Source organism: Odontesthes bonariensis, chromosome 14, assembly GCF_027942865.1.
Source record: "Odontesthes bonariensis isolate fOdoBon6 chromosome 14, fOdoBon6.hap1, whole genome shotgun sequence".
Taxonomy (NCBI): Eukaryota; Metazoa; Chordata; class Actinopteri; order Atheriniformes; family Atherinopsidae; genus Odontesthes; species Odontesthes bonariensis.
The window spans coordinates 17298847-17320581 of NC_134519.1; the positions used below are offsets into that span (position 1 = coordinate 17298847).

The 21735-nt window shown below is 38.2% G+C and overlaps 1 protein-coding gene across 5 annotated transcripts in view; it reads right to left on the minus strand.

The window, feature by feature from the left end:
- The window catches only part of asic1c (acid-sensing (proton-gated) ion channel 1c), a 106960-nt gene that overhangs the window by 17465 nt on the left and 67760 nt on the right, over positions 1-21735 (minus strand). For 2 of the 5 annotated variants that reach the window (XM_075483208.1, XM_075483207.1), the window contains exon 1: positions 1225-1935. The exons of 1 other annotated variant lie outside the window; for it this stretch is intronic. In XM_075483208.1, coding sequence (XP_075339323.1) covers positions 1225-1866 — 642 coding nt within the window. In that variant the 5' untranslated portion in view covers positions 1867-1935. 2 more of the 5 variants (XM_075483210.1, XM_075483211.1) reach the window with 2 other exon arrangements.

Below are 21735 nucleotides of genomic sequence, written 5' to 3' on the forward strand. Positions count from 1 at the left end.
CATGCTAAAGCTGATCTCCAGAGATCAGAGTCAGTGTTCCATGTCCAGACTCAGACAAGACTTACATGCAGCTAAGACAGATGCTGTTCGGCAGATCTCTGTGCCTTTTCCCCTGCCGGCTATATAATGAGGTCTGCAAAGGGACTTGAAACTATCCAGCTGGTGATTGCTTTTAAAGGTTTAGATTGAAGTTTAGATAAAATAGGAGTGACAGCCAGTCAAACCTCAAAAGTAGCAAGATCAGCTTGAGATACAAGCACAGCTTAAATCCCACATGCAACCATCTCTGGCCATCCATCTGGCCATGACAGCTGATTTTCAACATTGCAGAGGTTCCTTCATTGATATGAAAAAGATGGGAAGCCACCAAGGGCACTTGACATATGCAAGACTTTACATTTCAGATGTGTCACACAGTTTAAAGCAGTTACATATTTGTTTTTTATGACCGGAATTTAGATGATCTGATCTCCATCAGAAGAGGCGAGTAGTTAAATGTGATGCCTGTGGTAGGTTAAGCTTTTTAATTTACATGTATAATATCTGAGTTAAAATAATTCTCAGTTATACTGCATGAATGCTGTACTTGCTGTTATGGTAATCTGACCTTTTAAGCAGTGAAATTTTTTTAAAGACATAATAACCCACAGTTTATCAAGTACTTTCTAGAAATATTAGCTGCTGGAAGATTGTGGGACTATGTTTTTGAAATGTCATCTACTTTCACAATTCAATTACTTAAAAATGAATGCCTTAAATATCTCTGGTGTTTGAAAAAAGAATTTCTGAGGCATATTCTACTTGTGCACTACAGATGTTTAATTAGAGAAGCAAAGATTTTAATTTGGATTTATCTACGATGCCTGAAATATTAATTATCTGATTTGTCCTCCTTCATATTCTTGTAACCATGGTATTATTACAATGTAAGGATTCATCAGTGAATATAACTACATAGAACATGTGTAGAGAACGTATTGTAGATTTTGAAGTCATTGGCAATGATATAAAGTTAAGACTGTTAATTTTCTTGAGTGACTTTTAGAGGATGTCAGGTTTAATGAGGGTAAAGCTGTCATGTTTGAGAGCCAAAAACAGAACACTTTAAAACAGCCTGCGAGAATACTTGCCGTAAAATAGCTTTGTCAGATGAATTATTAATACACCTTGTAAACAACACTCATATCCACACCTGGCAAACACCATCAATCTCTCTCTACATACAGTGCTGAAGTTTTTGTGGGTACAGGTCTCCCCACGAAACCTGCACTCCAGCAGCATGTCCTCCAGCTGGTGACCGAGGCGACCCATCATCTCTGTGGTGTTGACGTGATAACCGGGGGACGGGCTGTAGTTGTGGAAGTCCAGCAGACTCAGGAGACCTGGCTTGTGGCTGTCTTTGAGGATGGACAGGCTCTTCTTTATCACTGTGTGATTTGGATACATGAGGTCCATCCAGTAGCCGCTGTGATACAAGTCCTCCTTCGTCAGAGTGGATGCACGGAATACATTTTTATTGCAGAAAGTAACAGCTGGGAAGGACATGTTGTGAGCCCAAACCATGTAGATCTTGGTGACAGCAGGGTAGGACATCAAATAGAGGATTCGATTCCAGGACCATGTGCAGAGGAGACTGACACAAAGAAAAAAGGCCAGCATCCAGATGACTTGCTGTGGTTTTGACTTGTCTGGAGAGAAGATAAACTTCAAACCATGGATCTTGGTCTTTCTTATGAAATCCACTGATATTTTTTTAAGTGTTGTTTTAAGCAAAGTGGACTCTGTGGGCTGGAGAGAGGTCTCTTGGGCATCATTTGGCTTTTGTGTCCCGAGAGCATTTGATTCAGACGTGGGGGCTTTAATCATTATTGCAAGGCAAAGCAAATGCTACGTTATCAAGTACAGTTTGACAGGAGCCCACAATACGCTACAATGTACTTACAGAGGCTTTTATGACCATCTCCAGGTTTATGTGTCAGAAAAATTCCAGTCAGCAGCGATTGGAGTCCAAATGTTCAGCAGCTTCACTCCTAAGGCTGAAAACAAAAGACCTGTACTCCTTTGGGAAGGTACATTTGATTTACATAATGATCCCTTGATGAGAAAATCAGCTGAATCACTCCAGTGACAAAAATATCTATCATAACTATCACCGGTCCTTAATCAACAGATAAACAGGCGTGATAATTGCAGATGTAAGCGACGGCTTCACTCCCAGAGGTAATCACTTTGAAAATCCGGAGAGGCTTACCCCTGTTGCTCAGATCTTTCACTCCTCCATCTCCCTTCAGACAATACTTACAGATTTCGGTGGTTTCTGTCTCTGTGCAGTAGCTGCCCAGAAACCAACTCCTCCCTCTTTCCACAGATTGAAGAGAGTCTTTTTAGCCTGTTGACTTGAAGCCTGTAGAAAGGAAAATAAAGCTTGTTGCCCCCCTACACACACATACACATACAAACTCATACACACACTCTTCACAGTCGAATGGAGAATGAGGTGGAGCCAGTGGATGAAATTGTTTTCCCTCCAGTGATGAAGTAGACCTCCAATGGAACAGAGAGGCGGAGAGTCGTGGTATTGATCAAAGTGGGAATAACTATGATAAAAAAAATTCTGCCGAGCAAAAGATGGAGTCTGATTTTCGTTGATAGTGAAGGATCTGCAGCTCCCTTGAGGATCGATATATCTATATAATTGATAACTGAGCTCAGGCAGCTGGCTGAAGAAAAATTGCAAACCTCCTTTGATATGTTTTAGAAATATTGGTCATAGCACATTTACGAGTTCCTCTTTTTAACCAATTTTGAATATAATTTCACAAATACAGAACAATGATGTCCGTCATTGTGCTGCATGCAGATGTGGCTGTGGATGGTATTAAAATCGCTTCATTTATGTGAGTCAGAATTCAGTCAGAATTCGTTCATCTAATTTTCATTATGTTAGCTACAATCTTTTCAATCTGTAATGAGATTATCCCACAGGTAAACTGATTACAGCCTCGCTGGTCATAAAATCATGATTATCATTCTAAGAAAAAAAACACTTTGTTTATATTGAGGAGAATGTCTTCTACATCTTTATATTACAAATAGATGTCCAAAAATCACTGAATTCAGCCTAGTGGCTGGGAATAACTGGACATTGTAGTGTTTGTATATCTACTGGATCCAGTGATGCCAGGAGATGCTAGATCTGATCTACCGATTCTCAATCACTCATTTGACTGCTCATTTGAGAAGTAATTTATAACCCAACTATTTTATCTTAGAACCTACAGTCCAGACATTTATGCAACTGTACTATAAAAGATTGTTTACTTTTTTACTACTCTATACATAAGGAAAACTAATTAGTAGTAAGTTTTAGATTTCAGGCACTAAATTTGCATTACAGCATCAATACTCCCATACAATGCAGTATAACAGAATGTTGTAACAGGTAATGGATTTGTAGTATGCAAGCCAGCAGTTTTCCTGCCTATTCCGACCCACAATTGCCTGTGCAGCTGAAGATAGCATTTATAGGTCCTGTGAGCGAAGCCCTGCTTCTGACGTCCTCCAAATTTATTTATTAGTTTACTTTCTGAGGTGCAGAGTGTGACAGATACAGTTGCAAGAAAGTCAAAGTTCGACCACAATATTACGATGAAGTTGTGGGCAATGTGTGTGTATACCACACGCGGTATATTTACATCTCAGAGGACGCTAAATTCCATTATGAGGCCCAATAATTGATTTTATCTTCGCATTTTGGCTACCTCATGCCAACTCACCTAGCCCACCCTGTCCATGTAATGTATTTCCTTGAAATAATAGTAATGTGAAATATTTTCCTTTTCTATTAATCTTTTCTGTTCTTACCTCACCACTTGCTCATTTTTCTCTGGTTTGGGTTGAAATTTACACTAAATATCTAAAACCGTAAGGATGACTTTCCACTGATCAGGTGCTGCTGATTCATAACTAAATCTTTATTTAAAAGAAAAAAAGTCTACATCTATTAGTTTTTTTTACCCCCTTACAAGCTGTATTCCTAGTAGTTGCAAAACAGTTCCACCAAATCCAGACGTTATTTGGTCCTGCATTAAAAAATACTGCAACTAATCTTGCTAAATGTAGCATAAATATACAGGATATATACATATGACTTTTTATGTATTTTAACTGTAGAATGATCATTTTCAGTTCCTTAGAATGACTTTTTTTTTAAAATAAGAAAGTGTTACTATTCATTCCTGATATGTACTGTATAATAATTCCAGCTGTTCCATAATTTTTCATCATTTAATAGCTGAATAAAAATAGATCACATGTTTCATCAGTTGTAATTAATGGGTAGATTTTTGTGATATGTTCATCTTGGGGCTTGCGTAATCAAAAATAAAACTTAGATCCTGGTAATTCTAGGCTGAATGACAATATACAATGTATAGCCATATTCTGCAGGAAATGGTCTAAATGTTCAGTTAAATCAATGTCACAAGTGATAATGCCTCAAGCACTTTAAATTATTATATAGAATTAAATTGATTATTTAAAAACAGCAATCAAATTAAAACCTAGGTTTTCCTCTTTACACTAATATGTTACCTATACCCAAATTTTCTCTTATTAATCACATTAATTGCCATTCTGCTCCTCTTGCACTCAGTAAACTGTGGTGAGCAGTAAGGAAATGATATTCACAGAAAGCATAAGATCGAAAGTTTGTTTAACTTTTCGGTAAAAGCTTCTTGCATTATTTGTTTGTCTCTGTGCTGGCCCTGTGATGGACTGGCAACCTGTCCAGGGAGTACTCTGTCTATCCCCAGATGGCAGGTGGGATAGGCTTCATAAAAAGTATGGCTACAATATTGAAAAACTTATCTTAATGCAAAATTATTTAAAAGTAGTAATTTGATTTGAACTTGTGAATTAATAACAAAGAGAGTAATTATGGTCAAAGATTGTAGTAAAAACAGAATACAGAAGTAACATTAGGCCTAATGAAGGTGTGTTTTCTAGAGCTTTCTTGCAGGAAAGCAACTAAATTAATTGCTTGAATGCAGCTCTCCCAACAGCTATATCATGTCAGCACCACACCTTTTTACTGCTTCCAGGCAAGACAGATGCCTGGCCTCAACTTTCATTTGAGCCTTTTATGAAAATATTTATTTTCCTCCTTTTTTTGGGGGGGGGGGGGGTCCAGTCAACATGAAGAAAGGGTTGTTTGTCTCTATCGGCAAAGATACTGTAACTGCTTCAGTCTTTGACCCACTAACAAAGCGTAACATGGAAAAAATTTGCAGCCTACTTTGCAGCCAAGTAATAACTCAACCAATGAAAGAGTTACAGATGACTGCCCAGCTTCACCAATTATTGACCAGGTGCATGGATTGCCTCCATTCTCAGTTTCTATGGACACGTATCAATAGATATGAGGCGCATTCACGAGTGTGTTAATTGCGCAAACTCATTTTTCCTATTCAGGTTCAGTGGAGCTGCAGAGGGTATTTTAATGGTCTCAGAAATATCCGTAGTCAGCAGTTTAAACAAAATGCCATTCCATTACTCTGTGCCTCAGAGCAACACACAGGCAAAGCATGGCAATCATCATCACTTTTAAAAATCTGCTCTCTGGGTTTGATAGCAACTCTTCCCTCATAGACAAGTCTGTTCTTATTTCTGTTGCATAGTACTTGTAAATTTTTCACCATTTACATTTCATCAAACTTGCTTTCGGTTGACTGTGTTTATTGTTATATGATCTCTCTGTGTGCTTATTTCTTATGCATCTAATTCTAAATCATCAAATCATGGTTAGATTTTTTTTACATATCTATCAGCTGAATTGATCAATTTGGGCTGTGGTTTAATACTTTGTTTGAGTAACATTTTGATTTTGTTAAACATCTTTTTGTTCAACAAAATGTTTGTTGCTTACTTTGAAAATTTCCTGCTTTTATTTTTTGGCCACATGGGGGTGGTGCAACTATCTGTGAAGGCACTCCTGACATAACATGTTAGACTAGATATGCAGAGAAATATTTTAATCTGGAGTTATAATTTGGGAAATCTACATTTAGCGTAAACTCTCTTTTTAATCTGCGTTCCTTCAGCTGAAGGCTCCAGTGTCCACTAGATTGCAGAATGCTAACCATGTCTGTCTGTTCTTTATCAACTTAGAATGTCTGGCTGTAGGTAGTGCAGAAGTAAGTATAAAAGAGAGGAGTGCTTGAACAAATCTGTGTTAAATTGTTGAATGCATGAATTTGTAACACTCTGGCATCACAACACAATACAGCAATGTTTTCGATTTCTTTTCTAAGTGCCTATAATTGTGTTTATTTATGTGAAATCGTTAAGCAAAACCGGTAATCTAATTAAAATATATGCCTCTAGAATGGGCTCCAGTAACTCAAGATTATAAAGCACTCGGGGAAAAATTTAATGATTTTTTTCCGTCTAAACCTGCCACCCCCCTTATTGAGAATGAACTCCTGCTGCTTACACATTTCTATTGTTATATTATTTGGGATAAAAACACATTTTATCTTCATCACAGTGTTCAAAGCATATAATTTGAGGGTCATGGTGCAATAAAATCTTCAAAATTCAAAATAGCAGTTAATTGCTGCTTGATGGAAAAGAAAAGGAAAACTATTTAACGAGTTTACTTCTATGATTCTCACATTTATTGCCAATTTAAAATACTGACTCACTGATCTCTCCTGCTATCAGGGAGTGACACTAATCATCCCCTTTTGTGTCGAAGCCAAGCTAAACCCCAGAGGTCTCATTAGAGGAAGAGCAAAGTTTTGAGTTTGAGTTAAGGGATGAACTCCTTCAAGGGCCAGTGAGAATGTTTAAAACCAAAAGAAATCCGGGCAGCAATTATATGCACATCACAAATACGCCGAGCACAGACAGGGCAGTGATGAGAGTGGAAAGAATGAAAGCCATACCTTACATTAATATCCAGTTACTGTAAAGCTGAACTGAGGAGCTGATGGGTCCTTACTAGCTGGGAAAGCAGAGGTGGTAAAATTCTCATATTGAAAGTGTGTCTATGCGCGTTTGTTTTAGAAGGGTAATGTGCTGGCAGGTTATGTAACAGATAACATAATAAGATAGATGATCTTGTCCTTGTTTAAGTAAACTTGAAGCAAACGAATGCCAAACATTAACTGTACAAGTACTTTTTTTAATCTCTTTAGATCAACATACAGTGAAGCCAGAAATTTTCAATACTCATAAGATTTTTTTGTTGGCATCTGGCTGGAAATGACAGAAATTAGTCAAAGGACAACGGACAGCAAGACATCAATTAAGATAAAGAGATTTCCCCCTCACATCCTCTCGAAAAACGCAATATCCAAAATGAATCATAACCTTTCTCCGTTGAATCTAAAACTTTTATAACAAATTAAAAACCTCTTTGCATGCATTCCTCTGGGATTTGGGGGCTGTACTTTTTTCCAATTCAGATTCATATTAATGTTCTGGCTGGGCTGAAGTGGTGATGTGTGGTTATCAGCAATTATCAGAACCTGTGGTGGCAAATTAAAGAATTGCGAGGAAAGGATTTATTTAGCACTGAACCTCTGAATTCTAGTAGAAAGTAAAAACAACAACAACAAAAAACACATCTAACAATTTCATACCCTATTGTGTCAAAAATAAATTATTTTGAGCTACAATAAATGGACGTCAGATCAAAATTGACAGACAGATGAAACTGTATATATATATTGATTAACTGATTATTGCAAGAAACTATTTATTTGATTATGTAAACATGGGATCTGGTGAACTTCCACAGTGACATTTTTTTTATCTGACATGAAGCAAAAAGATGCAGCAAACAAATACTTTCAATATCACTCAATCAACCAATATGTTTGTGATTACTTCCTAACTGTAAACATGTGACTTTGTCAAAGACAATTGGAGAAAAAAAAAAGAAATATGCATCTCCAAATTTTCCTATTTCTATCTGACCATCATAAATAACAAGAGAAAGTCAGTTTAATACCTGATCTGCAGCGCATTTACACTTAACTTCGCATGACAGCTTGAAACACTAAATCCTCCTTATAAATCAGCGTTAGACAACAAGCTGAGGTGTTCTGATACGCTGTGATTTAAAATGACCTGAGCAAATAGATGTCTGGGAGAAACGGAAAGACAGTGCAAAACATTTGCAATCACGCTGTCACTCTGGCCGACAGGCAGCTTCTTTAGCAGAGGGAGACATCTTGTGGCCTGCCTCTAAATGAAACTAACCTTTTACTGCTTTAAAAAGAAACAGAGCCACTCTGTATGCAGCGCAAGTATTGCAAGAGAAGCCAGACTGGATTTTTAGCAAGGAGAGGCTAATACTGTGAAATACCTCACATAAAATTAATCAAAAGGAAGAAATACTGCCATGGACTTTGTCAGAAAACTATATAATTAAAACAAACCTGAAAAGTTCTGAAGGAGTGTGTATTCACTTTTCATTTTAATATTCATTAAGCTATTCAAATGTGCATTTTCAACTTTTTAATGTGCTGCATTCTGATTGTGCCACAGCATGTTTTTTAAGATTTAGTCATGGCAAAGGGGAACTTGCCATTGCTTTTTTCAAATCTAGAGTAATTGTACGAATCTCTGACACAGCTGAAGCAGTGTATCCTCCCGGGCAGACGAGGCAGAGGGTAGATGCAGTTTATATCAACAAAAACCAGATGCAGCTGGCTTTACCTGCTGTCTTTCTCCCTGGTTCCATTCCAGGAAAAGCTTGCGCTGTCACTCAAGCTTTCAGTATACAGTCTGCAGTCACACGCTGATAAACTAACTCCTCAAATTTTCTCACCAGTACTTTTCTTTTGCTAGTGGCATTTTTCCAGCATGTTCCCCTCTTATTGGTTGGCTGGAAGCCAAAGATATCCATTCCTAAATCCTTTTTTCTGCATCTCCAGAAATTACGCAAAGGAAAAACCGTATGAAGACTGAAAATGCTGTAGAGTAAAAGCATTCTTTGGTTCCTCATGTAATATGAAATCAAAGCACACCTGGATATGAGAGGAATTTCACCTTATCTTATGATTGTAAGGTGTAAAACATGGCCATTTTTTTCTTTGTAAAAAAGATTAGATCCTTGCGGTCATTAGTGGAAACAAAAGCCCCTTAAAATAGGGATCACAAGTAATTGAGAATCAAAAGAAGATGGAATTTGAAACCATGCGCCATTTTTGCCCCCATCATTATTATTATAATAAATGTTTTTGTCAGTACATCACAATGCCTTAAGGCAGGTAATCCATGTCATGAGATAATGGTTCTGTTGGTTTTGGACAGAGCCATACTTGTGTCCATTGTCTCCACCTAACATGCTAATTAACTTAAGAGGTTCTTTCAACTGGCACCTTTAATGTTTGCCTCTGGTAGTATCTGCTGCCTGTTGTGCAAGTCAGCAAAAAGCATCCTCACACAGCGTCCCTGCAATGAATTCCTTCAGTATTCCTCCTCGGCACCATTGATCGCACTGCCAATGCTGCACTTACAGTAACAGTGACTCCCACACTGGCTTTTACCGACACTGAGTAATGGAACAAACACATTAGGTATTTGTCATCCGGCTTGTCATCCACACTCCCTACCTCAGATTTGTTTATTTCATTGTTTACATGTAGGAGCTTTATTTCATCTCCTCCCTCCCTGTTCATGCTTTAGGCAGCACTGTAATTTTGTGCTCCTTCACACATGTCTTCTCTTCATCGCCTCTAATGCTTCCAGTTGTGCTTCATGGTCCTGGCTCGGCTCCACAGCAGGCTGAATCACAATGAGGGTCCTGAGCTCAGTCCCAGTCCCACCTCAATCTCAGCATAGCACAGCCTCCACTTCTGTTTTCTCTCTTCATCTCACCTTTGATTCCATTTTGTCATAGTGCTCTTCTTTAACACTGTTTCATCTTAAATCTCCTGGCATTGTCTTCTTTCCTGCCTATTTTCTGCCTCTGTCTGCAGCCAGACCCGAGGTTTGCAAACATGTTCGACACTCAAACCTGATTTTTGCTTCTTCCATTCACCTTTCTCTTTTTCTCTGACCTCTAAAGTCAACTTCAGTGTCCAAACTAATACTGCAGTAAATCAAGTAAAACACTGTATCCTGGTTCTGGTCTGGCAAAGCCTGAAATCTGCCAAGACCACAAACAAGCCCTACGGTAATATTTAAAAGGTGTTTAAACCAAAGCTCATCAGTTTTTACACAATCTAATGCACTCACAGGAAGCCCAGTCAAAACACAGAAGATCAACAGTAATAAGATAAATGTGCAAGAGTGTGTCTGCGATGACACAAGCCATCTTAAGTGCTGAGCTGTTGATCGATTGAAATGATATTAGTGCAACTTCTGTGAGCACGCTACATATACACACGGATGGATGATTTATTTAGTTAGAGACAATCTTGCAGGTTTAATCCGCAGCAATGGTTTAGGGCGTGTCGGGGTGCTTAGACTTCTCATGATTAATAAGGTAATCAATCACACACTAGTTCACAGACAGCTTGTAAGGCACCAAGATGGATATATAAGATTAATTTGGTAACAAAATAAAGCCTCCTTCAATGAAGCTGTTTTGTTGTACTGGAACCTAAAAAAAAAAAAAAAAAAGAAGGATTTTATATAACATTAAATCGTATACAAAAATGGGGATGAATTCATGTAGAAGCACAGAATAAATAAATAAAAATAGGTTGTTGCCATAAGATCTACTAAAAACCTTGTTATTACAGCCTGACATACACAAAACAGTGAAGTTTCATGACTAAATCTTTGTGTTGATAGAAATGTATATAGGCGATCTTTTCTTTTTTATAAAAATGTGGTTATGTATGGTTCTCTTTGATAATTCTCAATCATCAGGAAACTATACACACTGATTTCCACTTTTAGCATGGATTATTTGCAAACATAAACATAGCTTGCACCACAATTAAACAGATATTACAATAGATAGATAGACACACGAAAGAAAAGGCACAATTTTACCAAACGTGAAAGTGAGGGACTCATCGGTGAAGTGGAGAAAATAAACTTTTATCAAGTGGTCTACAATAACAGACAGAGCCAAAACTGCTGGATAGAAAAATGAAAAAGAAGAGATCAAATTTGTAAGTTCAGAGCAAACTACCCTGCAAAAGTGAAACAAAAAAGGAACGGTCGAGCTCCAAACTAGAGGCATAGAAAACCCATCCGGGCTATAGGAAGAGCACCAACAACCCAAGCTTAGGATGAACCCGATGCCTGTATTTCATATAGCTTTGTGTAAAGAGAATATGGGAAGAGATCCAGATATAGATATGGAGCATTGTATCCTGAACACCTTCTTGAACAGCCTTTGGAAATCTTAAGCAGCATATGAGCTGCTATTGTGAACCAAACACGGTGAAGTCTGATGGCGGACGTGGTGCTTCCTCCTCTGGAGCTCCCATTTCATCCAAAAAAAGTTTCCACGCTAAACTGCGACTCTGCTAGATGGGGTTTATGACTCTCTGAACACTGAAGGTAGCAGAATTTTGCCCGAGCTAAAAGAACAAAAGAGGGCAGCCTATCCCAACCGAGGCGAGAGGCGGGGTCCACCCTGGACAGGTCGCCATTCCATCACAGGGCCACACAGAGACAAACTAGACAAACAACCATCCGTGCTCACACTCACTCCTAGGGACAATTAAGAGTCACCAATTAACCTAACATGCATGATTTTAGGCGGTGGGAGGAAGCCGGAGTACCCAGAGAGAATCCATGTATACATGGGGAGAACATGCAAACACACAGAAAGGCCCCATCCAGGATTCGAAACAGGGACCCTCTTGCTGTGAGGCACCCAAATGCATATTTCTCAAAAGTAAAATCTACCATCAGCAGGATCATTTTCTTGTGATCTGATGCATACATTTCCACAGAAAATTAACTATCAGATGCTTTCTAAACCTTGTATAAGTCATTTTGTTGTGTTGTTGCTGAAGTATATGGGTATAATCTCGGTTCCTGCCTCTGAGCCTCCCACAGAAAGATCAGCAGGCTGGGGGAGGCGGGGAGGCGGCATTCAGGCAGCTCCATGAATCTTTAATTAGTCCCCTCTATACTTAGGCCCTCAGTGCATCTCCGGTTTCTGACATTTATCTGAAATTTGCCCTTTAAATGTGTGGATGTGAAAAAGCCAAGGTCACCTCACTGACCACAGCCATATCAAAATCTGCTGTTTTGTATTTAGAGCGATAACTCAAAACTATTAGTATGAACAAGTCTGAAGTCCTTTTTATTGTACATGACAGGTTTGGTGAGGGCTAAGGAGCCAAACTTCATCTCTCAGTCGTAACCATTGTCTTACACAATTAACAGAATTGCCACTTTAGAACCACTAAGTAATTAGCGTAAATCATTTGCCTATGTTTTAAAACTGGTTCTCAGAGAAATTGAACTGCATGACAAACCCATCTTGGTGCCAGGCTTTCATCACTCAAAGCAATGACCCATTTAATCGAAATACAATCCTTTCCCTGTCTTTGCGGCAGGACGATTAAGTTTCTATTCAAATTTTGCTGACATGATTTCATCTCTTGGTAAAGACCTGAAAATTGACTGGATTCCAAAAAAAGAAAACGGTCAAGTAATGAAGAAAACGACCCTTCCACAACCGCGATGACACTGTTTTGTACAGCGACATAGAGCGATTTGATTTTATCTGATGAGACCAAACATTTGCACATTTGGTGCCATCTCTACAGCAACGATGTAAGTTCTTCTATTTACAAAGAAAAACAACAATGTGTTGAAAACTCTGCTGGTCTTGAAAACAGCATATGTTTTGCTTCATAATGCATGATGCATGATGTCAGCAGAGATTTGTTGAGCCATATGGCACCTTTGTAGTTTACATGTTTCCGAGGACTCTTTTAAAAACATAACACTCCTTCAAGAAATATTACTATTAACAGCAGACACAAAATGAAGAATTGGACAGAATATGAAAGCAGGCATCGGCACAAAAGCCGAGGAAATATTTTGTTGTTTCTGGTATAAGCTCTTGGAAACAGAGATAAAAAGCTGCGTTATTAGTATTCCTCACAAACTTTCCCTGCCTTACACTTCCACACCTCTTGTTCCCCCTGTAGCTACTTAGTCTTTCCACAAACACGCCATTAATCATTTTAAAAAGGGAGGATTATATGAAAAAAAAAGAAAACAATTAGGAAGTGACAACACAATTTAAATTAAAGTGACGTCTCTTCCCCTGATAACTGATATGAGCATCCATCATGACAATGCTCATTCTATTCTGAGAGGCAGGGTTCTTACAGCAGATCTCTGCAGTAATGTTCATGAACATAAGCCGAGTACGTTTTCATTTCATCATGGGCAGAATGACGCACTAAAACTGTGGTGTTATAATGACTATTAAACAGGTTGCCCCAGGTTTTTGCATATGTACAAATCTTGCTTTTAAGCTTTCTATTGAACACGTAATTCTTTTGCTAATTCAAGCTTTTTAACAAAATATTTCAAACTGAAAAAAAAAAAAATAAATTGTACATAATACAATAGACTTTTTTTTTTTTAATGTCTCACAGCTCACTATCTTGCCATTTGCGCTTCTCCATAATGATTCTGACACATTTAACACTGATTTCAGCTGAGCTTAACCCACAGATGGGCCTATACTTACTGTAGTGAAGTTCTCTGGTCCGCAGTCCTTGCCTCTATATTTGCAGTCCAGCAACATTTCGTCTATGTTGTGGCTCGTCCTCTGCACAAACTCCAGCATGTTGAAGGTCTTGCTGGGGAAAAACTTGCTGTTGTCTGTGGGTTGCCCTAATGCAGCCATGAAATCATCAAAGTCACCCTGTTCCACACCCAGCAGCCCAGCCATCCAGAAGATGTCATTCCTTGAGATCTGGGACTTTCGAAAGCTATTGTAGTTGCAGAAGGTGATGGCTGGGAAATTCATGACGGGACTGTCCATTTCATCCAGGATGGTGACATGGGGGTATTGGTAATATTCAATCACACGGTCAGCCACTTGCAAAAGGAAGATGGAAAGTGAGACGCTAAATGCAGCAGCCCAAAGCAAGCGGCGAAAAGTCACTCCACCTGGCAGGAAGATGTGGCTCAGGCCATGGAGGGTGCAGTTGGCCCCAAACACGGTGATGTCCGATGGCGGACGTGGTGCTTCCTCCTCTGGAGCTCCCATTTTATCCAAAAAAAGGTTTAAGCTAAACGACGAGTCTAGCCAGATGTGGTTTTGCTGCAGTAGTGACCCTCTGAACACTGAGGGTAGCAGAATTTTGCCCGAGCTAAATGAACAAAAGAGGCTGAGTAAGACGGGGTCTGGTTTCCCATTTTTCACCCAAGGGATGCAAGTGGGTTGGATATCTGGAGCTGGGAGGTATAGTGATGAACTGTGATATCAACCCGTCCTCATTGAGATGTTAGAGGGCACTTTGAATTCAAGAGATCCAGTTTCATTTGGGAAGTAAGAACTGATCCAACACGAGGCAGTGGTGGATGGGTCCCTGAGGGATACAGCAGCGAAGCAAAGTTGAAAAGTGATGCATACCAAGTCTTCAGTTGACCTCTGGAACCCATGTTCTTTCCCCTCTTTTTTAAGTGTTATATGATTAATGCATTACAACTCCGAAATGAAGGACTCTTGCTTTTGTCACTGACTGGAATGTAATGTAATGGGTATGAGAGCCATGTGACCCCAAGCCATTAGAGGCAGAACAAATGTGTGATTGTGAAATTACATAAAACAGGGATTCTTTCTTAGTATATGAAAAGTTGACATTTTGTAAAGGCAAAATGTCAGCAATCCCCTAATTAGCATTAGTTACAGTAGAAGACTTCAGCTTGAGCTGCCATGTGTAACTACAATTGCCTGTTATAGGCCACAGAAAAGCCACACTGGGGCAATGCTTTAGTGTTGTCTATCTTAATAGATACTTCAAGTGATGTTAAAAGGCCAGAGAATTAGCTTTCAGGCGGCCCGTTATACTTATTACAGCTGCTGAAAGGAGACAGACAAATGTAGTCGCTGGAGATACTTTAGTTTGTTACCATCATTCCTTCTGAACTTGTAGATTTCTGTAAGTGACTTCACAGTTCAAAAGTCATGCTAGAGATTCAAAGCTGACATTCTTTTACAGCCTTACTAACAAAAAGGGGAAAATAATAAATTAAGCTCCTGTTAATACCGATCCCACATTTGCAGCAAACATCATCTTCTGTCTTGCTGCAGCAGCCTCCCATCATGTTTTGTAACAGCATCAATTATTAATGTCTGCTCTTAAATACATTTCAACTCATTGACAGGGGTGAATTTTTGCAGAGTGCAGACCTGAGGTTATTTCAGTCCATCCTGCTAAGGCTCCGTCTGGACTGAAATTGATAGGCTTAGAGAAGTAAAACAGAGTTCATAGGTGAACTGATGTTGGGACCTCAGCCACACCACTCCTTGGCTGTCAGGATTGAGTTACAATATAGGTGGTTAACCCATCCTCCCCTAATTGTTTTAGCTTCTTTTACCAACACACCACTCTCTTTGTTCCCTTCCCTCCTCATAAAAGCCTCTTCTTTTTTTATCATCTCACTATATCATTGCTTTCCTTATTTCAAATCTGTACAATTACCCATTTTATATATCTAAATAAATATTTGTATGATTTCTATCTCTGTTTTGGTCTCCACCAACTCCTGAGGGAAATATCTGGTTCTTTAGTTGTTAACTTCTCCACAGTACTGTATTCATCATCTATTTGGTAAGTGAGTCTGCAGAGTGTTGCTGTGCTGGCACTGAACTTAAAAGTTGAGAAAAGAAAGCTTCCTGGTGATGAGTGTAGAGAGTGTGAGCCAAAAAAACCCCAAACATCCTTGGTCATACAATCAAAACTAGGGAGTCAATGACACTTAAATGCTGTCTACAGCTAGAACAAAAGCGGAGAGACTATTGCTGCAGTTTCATTACTAGAAACAACCTCTTTCAGTTAAATATTGATTAGTGCAGCTTAAGTAGCGAAAAGGGGCTGTCACAGTGTGTCTTCAAACACTGATGTAGGCCTCACTCTGTCACCTAACTTTTTACTTACATCTTACACCCATTTGGGGGCTTGTCAGTTATTCTCAGAGTTTTCACATGCATACCACTTATATCTGAGTCTCTTATTGTCTGCCAGCCAGAAATGCCACTACACATAAAGCAACCTGTACATACTTTTGTAATTACTGCTGTGAAAATATTAAAATGTACAAGTTTCTCTACATATTCCGGGAATGCAACATTCCGCAATGTTAAACACATCCCTAAACCCACAAGTAAAATAATCACTTGCCGTCCAGTTTATGTCCTGTTGTAATTTCCAACAGATGCTATTGAAATCTTGAAATATTTGAGAAAACCTAAAGTCACAGATAAGCACATATTAAGATGCAAAATTTAAAAAAAATACAGCATGTTAAACTCACTGGCACTGTTATTAACTTTAAGAAAATATACAGAAAACATCAATCCATTAGATAAGCATTTAGCTTCTTTAAGTTAAAAACAAAGAAGCAACCAAAAGTCAGTTTAAGCTCATGTTTGAGTTGACTTTGAAAGTAAGCAGAATCAGAGAAGAGACCTCCCCCTCTGCCAGTGTGCTCAGTTCAGACTGAGCAATTAAAAAAGATACACTTTAATTATCATTTATTATTTATTTAATATTTGGTTCATGTAAATTAAGCACTGTTGTTATGTGAGTACCATCTCTGTTGTACTGTCCCCTATAGTGAAAATAGAGTTATCTTTCCTAGCTATAACAAATGGCTACATTTCTGTAAATGGAAAATCTACACTGCCTTAAGCATGAGCCACAACTCAATCAATACACTGTGGAGTTTTTCCAGATGCTTTAAGTTAGGTTCTCTGTTTAATGTGCTGCCGAAAGAAATCAGAAGCTCAGTACATCAGGCTTCTTTGTGGACTAGGAAACTCTACAGTGAGAAGGGGCTGAGGGTCCATTTAAACGTGTCAAGATTACTGATACTGAAGAGAAAGTGCTTGTTCTCCTCAGCCCCTTTGTATCCTGACTGAGTGAAGAAAGTCTATTTGGCTGCACAAATATGCATGATATCAGAGGTCATTTCCAGTAAAAACTGATCATTTTGACACTTCTATTTCTCTCTCTATTTCTATTTGTCAAACTCTCATTACCTTAAGTCTTCTATGGTCACGTTTACAAGGTGGTGAAAGTATTTCTTGACCTATTTCCAGTTCCTGTTACAATTACAAGAGCATTGGCCCCCCTCATAGGAAGATCAAAGGTCCCAGCAGAGCAGTTTCTACAGCCAGGAAAAACATTGTTTGTGCAAGGACACTCCGAGTGGCTCAAAGTCTTTTCAAACTTCTTCACCACAAGTAGAGACCTGTTTTCAAGTCTTTCCAAAATCAAAAATAGACAGAGGGAGCCAAGTTGGAAGTTCACATATCAATGACATGGCACTTTTTACCTCAGTAAGCTTTACTAAGATAATGATGAAAAAGTATGCAAATAAGCTAATTAAAATGGAGTGACAGACCAGAATGCTGGACTTCATTTCAAACTGTATTAAATTTCAAATACCCAAACTCCTGGGAGTTAAGCCCAAAGACTATAAATATATAAATCCTAGTCAAAGTAAAACTGAGGTCACCCACTGGTTTGTGGACTTCTGAATGAGTGGGTGGAGCTAAGTCATTAGCTAATGTAAACACTGGCTAGATTTATTAGCATGCTGCATCTGTCCTTTTCTGTCATATGAATAGAGCTTTTTCACAAAATTATCAATTTGACTGGACAATGCGTACTATTTAAACTAGCTTAATTTACAGATCATTTTCCTGATGTTATCAATTAAATGAGTTTAAATGTGCTTCTCTGTTATGACAAGCCAAGATATCTACTTTGGTAAGGCCTAATTACTGAACTGAACAGCTGCAACATATTTGCATTTTTTGGTACAACCAAACATTGATTGAAACATTTTCAATATGTTACTAAAACTGAAGAATGACCTGAAAAAAAACTGCAAAAGGTAAAGGGCTAATGCTAGAATATGCGAATATCCACAAACACAGGAAACATAAACATGAACATAAAAAACACAAACAAAGCTACTGTAGACCTCTAACCTGACAGACTGAGGCCATTAGTCTGATGATTGTCTGATGTCTTGACTGGACAATCACAAGGTAACCACACATTACAATCTATTTTGCTCTAAAATGGAACAATTATGTTGAAAATTAAATATATGCTGTACTGAAGAAGAATCTAATCTACAAATTGAGATGAGATGAACTCATTGGGAAAATGTTAACTGAAGAAAAAGAAAAAAAAGAATCAATTAACAAGTGGGATCATTTTGTTAAAATGAAGTACAATTAGCCAGAGAAGTTGCCCCCTGCTGTCCATAAGACGGAATCTGGGTTTAAGGATCTTTTACATTAAATCCCCACTGGAGACCTGGAAGTTTTATTGGCCTTTTACTAATCTTTTTAAACTTTTTAAATCTCCTCAAAGTACGCGAACACCAACAAAGGAAAGACTGCACCTAATGATTAATGCTTTGCCAGAGCAACAGCCTATAATGAATACATTCAAAGAATGTACCTATAGTATAATGTGTATAGTATAATGTGTAAACAGAAAAAGTCTAAGAAAACAGAACATTCTAAATGTACCTTCTTTAAACACCACTTAATTAACTATTAATCAAAATATTTCCAAAATATAGTGAATGTTTAAATGTTAATCAACAAATAACTACAAAACAAAAAAAATTAGTATAGCTTATATCAAGACATCACACTTAATGTCATAGACAAAATTGAGATTCTCTTACTCTATACTATGCGGAGTAAAAATATCACTGAACACAGATCAGCCAACTGTAACTTCTGTTATTCATCCACTGCCCCATTTTACTTTCATAAAAGCAGGATTTTAAATGTCAGTAATCAGTGTGTGGGGCCTCACAGAATGAAGACTGCAGATGGTTTCTTTTATAGTAAGCAGGAAATACACAACAACCAACAAGGAAATTGGATATTGCGTATTGAACCTATCACATAAGAATCCGCAATAAAATGGCAATCGTAACAGGAAAGAAGAAAGGAAACAGCTGATGTTTGCACAACGGAGGTGCATTCTGTAGATTTGCTTCACCATAAGCATGGCTCAAGGAAAAAAAATATCCTTGTGTTTCATGGTAATGACAGAATTCCTCCACAGCTTTATTTAATACCTAATTCCAATGCTGACACTTATTCATCAGGCACAAGCAATGGGCTTCACACAGCTGCCAAAGTAATTGCACTGAGCATAAAAGGCAGAAAAGCTTCCCAGTGAGCACTTCAAAGACCATTCGAAAAATTAATTTCTGTCCCTCTAAGACAGAAATTAGCTATAAGTACAGTTAGGGGGGAATAAAAGGTAACTTTTTTTCCATCCATTTAAGAGAGCTGTTTGCAATCAACACTCTGGGGAAGAAAAACAGCAAATGACATTCATATCATCTCTCACAGGCTGCATAACCCGAATGAACTTTTGGGTGATACTTAAAAACTAGGTTCACAGTTTTGTTTATAGTGTCAGGAGGATCGTTGAAGCATATGCTCTGCGAATGAGCAAAAATTCCAATTCTGAATAACAGTCCAGTTTTGTCAAACAGAGACTGAGAGACTGGTTCCATGTGTCAATCAAATGATTATATTATGTAAAATATTGAGCATGTAAGTGCAATTATAAAATGAACAGTAAAACATAAACAGCACTTTTTTTTTATCTTAGTTTGCACTGTTTTATATTTACACAGCCTTGCTTTCTTTGATTTTGGTCTTGTCTGGCACACATGACTTTGACTTCAACTCTAAGCTCTGCACAAGAACTCTGAAGTATCCAGAGTGTATATGTATAAATGGGAAATAAAGATCTTAACTTAAACATTGGAGATGTCATCAGACAAATGTGCTATGAATGAAAGACTACTCTTCTCAGAGGACATTTTTAAAAGAACCTCAATAATTCTCAAAGAATCCCTTTAATTTGGGGTAGTGAAACTGAAATGTCCACTTGAAAAGTTCCTGAGTTGACTTGTGATCATGAACTCTTTCCTCCTGAAATTATAGCCCGAATTTTATGACCGAGTAGATTTTTTTTTGTTTTATGGTTTTGTGGGAACATTTACTCCCAAACCAATTCTGCACCGTGAACCAAAAGCTCACGTCTCCAGGAAATCACAGTGTCATTGACCGGTGTCATAGTGCTGCCACTATGTCCGGAAGTTCTCTGACTCCCTGAACATAGGACGAGTTTTCAGTCAGCTCCGATTGGTCAAGTCACTGATAAGACTCAGTGTTGTCTCCACATCTGAAGGATATGTTTCTAAATATAGAACAGTAATCTTGGCTAAGTTATCCAAGGTTACACATCCAATGTGAGGACAGTCCTTCTTTAATATTGCACATCTTAAAGTGAAAGCATCTTATATTTCTTGTTTCATAACTTCAACTTTTTTTGGAACTAAACTGTTGGTGGCATTAAATGAAAACAGAGAAGGGGGGAAATTATGCACATAATGTAAAATAAACACGACTTGTTCTTCTTGATGAATCAAAATAATGCCTGTGATTATGTGAAATTATCACAAATAGTTCATATAATTGCTATCTGGCATTTATATGCAGAACTAAGCACCACGCAAGGACAAATATTTAAATATGTAAATCTGTAAATAAATCATCCACACAAAAAATGTTGTCATTGTACATTACTAGAGACCACAGTTACATAAAATTTCTTATGCAGCTCATGCAGCTTTTCACACATGTGCACAATATCTATATGACCTACAATGCGTCCTTCATTTAGATTATTTTGTTGTAACTCATGTGTGACTATCAGCTTTTAACTTCTTGAATAGTCCTGTTGCTGGTGTTTGTTTTTAATCAACTCTATTTAAATTTTTTTTTTTTTTTCAGGGTTAGAAAATACAATACTTCACTGGGGAAAACAAAATGGGTCCACTGTGTGGTGGTTAGCACTGTCGCCTCATAGAAAGAGGGTTTGTGCTTTTAACCCTGGCTGGAGCCTTTCTGTGTGGTGTTTGCATATTCTCCCATGCACGTGTGAGTTCTCCCTGGGTACTCTGGCTTCCTCCCACCATCCAAAAACATGCATGTTAGGTTAATTGGTAATTCAAATTGACAGGAAGAGTGAGTCTGAGAGTGCATTGTTGTTCGCCTCTTTGTGGCCCTTTGATGGACTGGTGACTCGTCCAGGGTGTACCCTGCCTCTCGCCCAATGGCAGCTAGGATAAGCTCCAGCCTCCCATGACCCTGAACTGCATTGAGTGGGTATAGAAAGTGGATGGAGGGAAAACAAAATGGTTTGGTGCTAAATGCCCAACTTAAACAACATGCAAGTTCCTCACAAACCATCACTGTGTCACACTGAGACTAATACATCTGGCTTTGTTGACTGAGGAAGGGCTCTTGGCTTCTTTGACTCTTAGTGGCTGGACTGTAATAATAAGAACTCAAGTGTTTTAATTCTGATAAACAGTTCACTTCACAGTATACCAAGTGACAGGGTTGCCATGTATGAGACAGTTTGATTAAATCTTAATATTTAACTTTTTGTGAAAGACTTAACCATAGGATAAATATATCTTGACTGAGGCTGAAGTCTCACT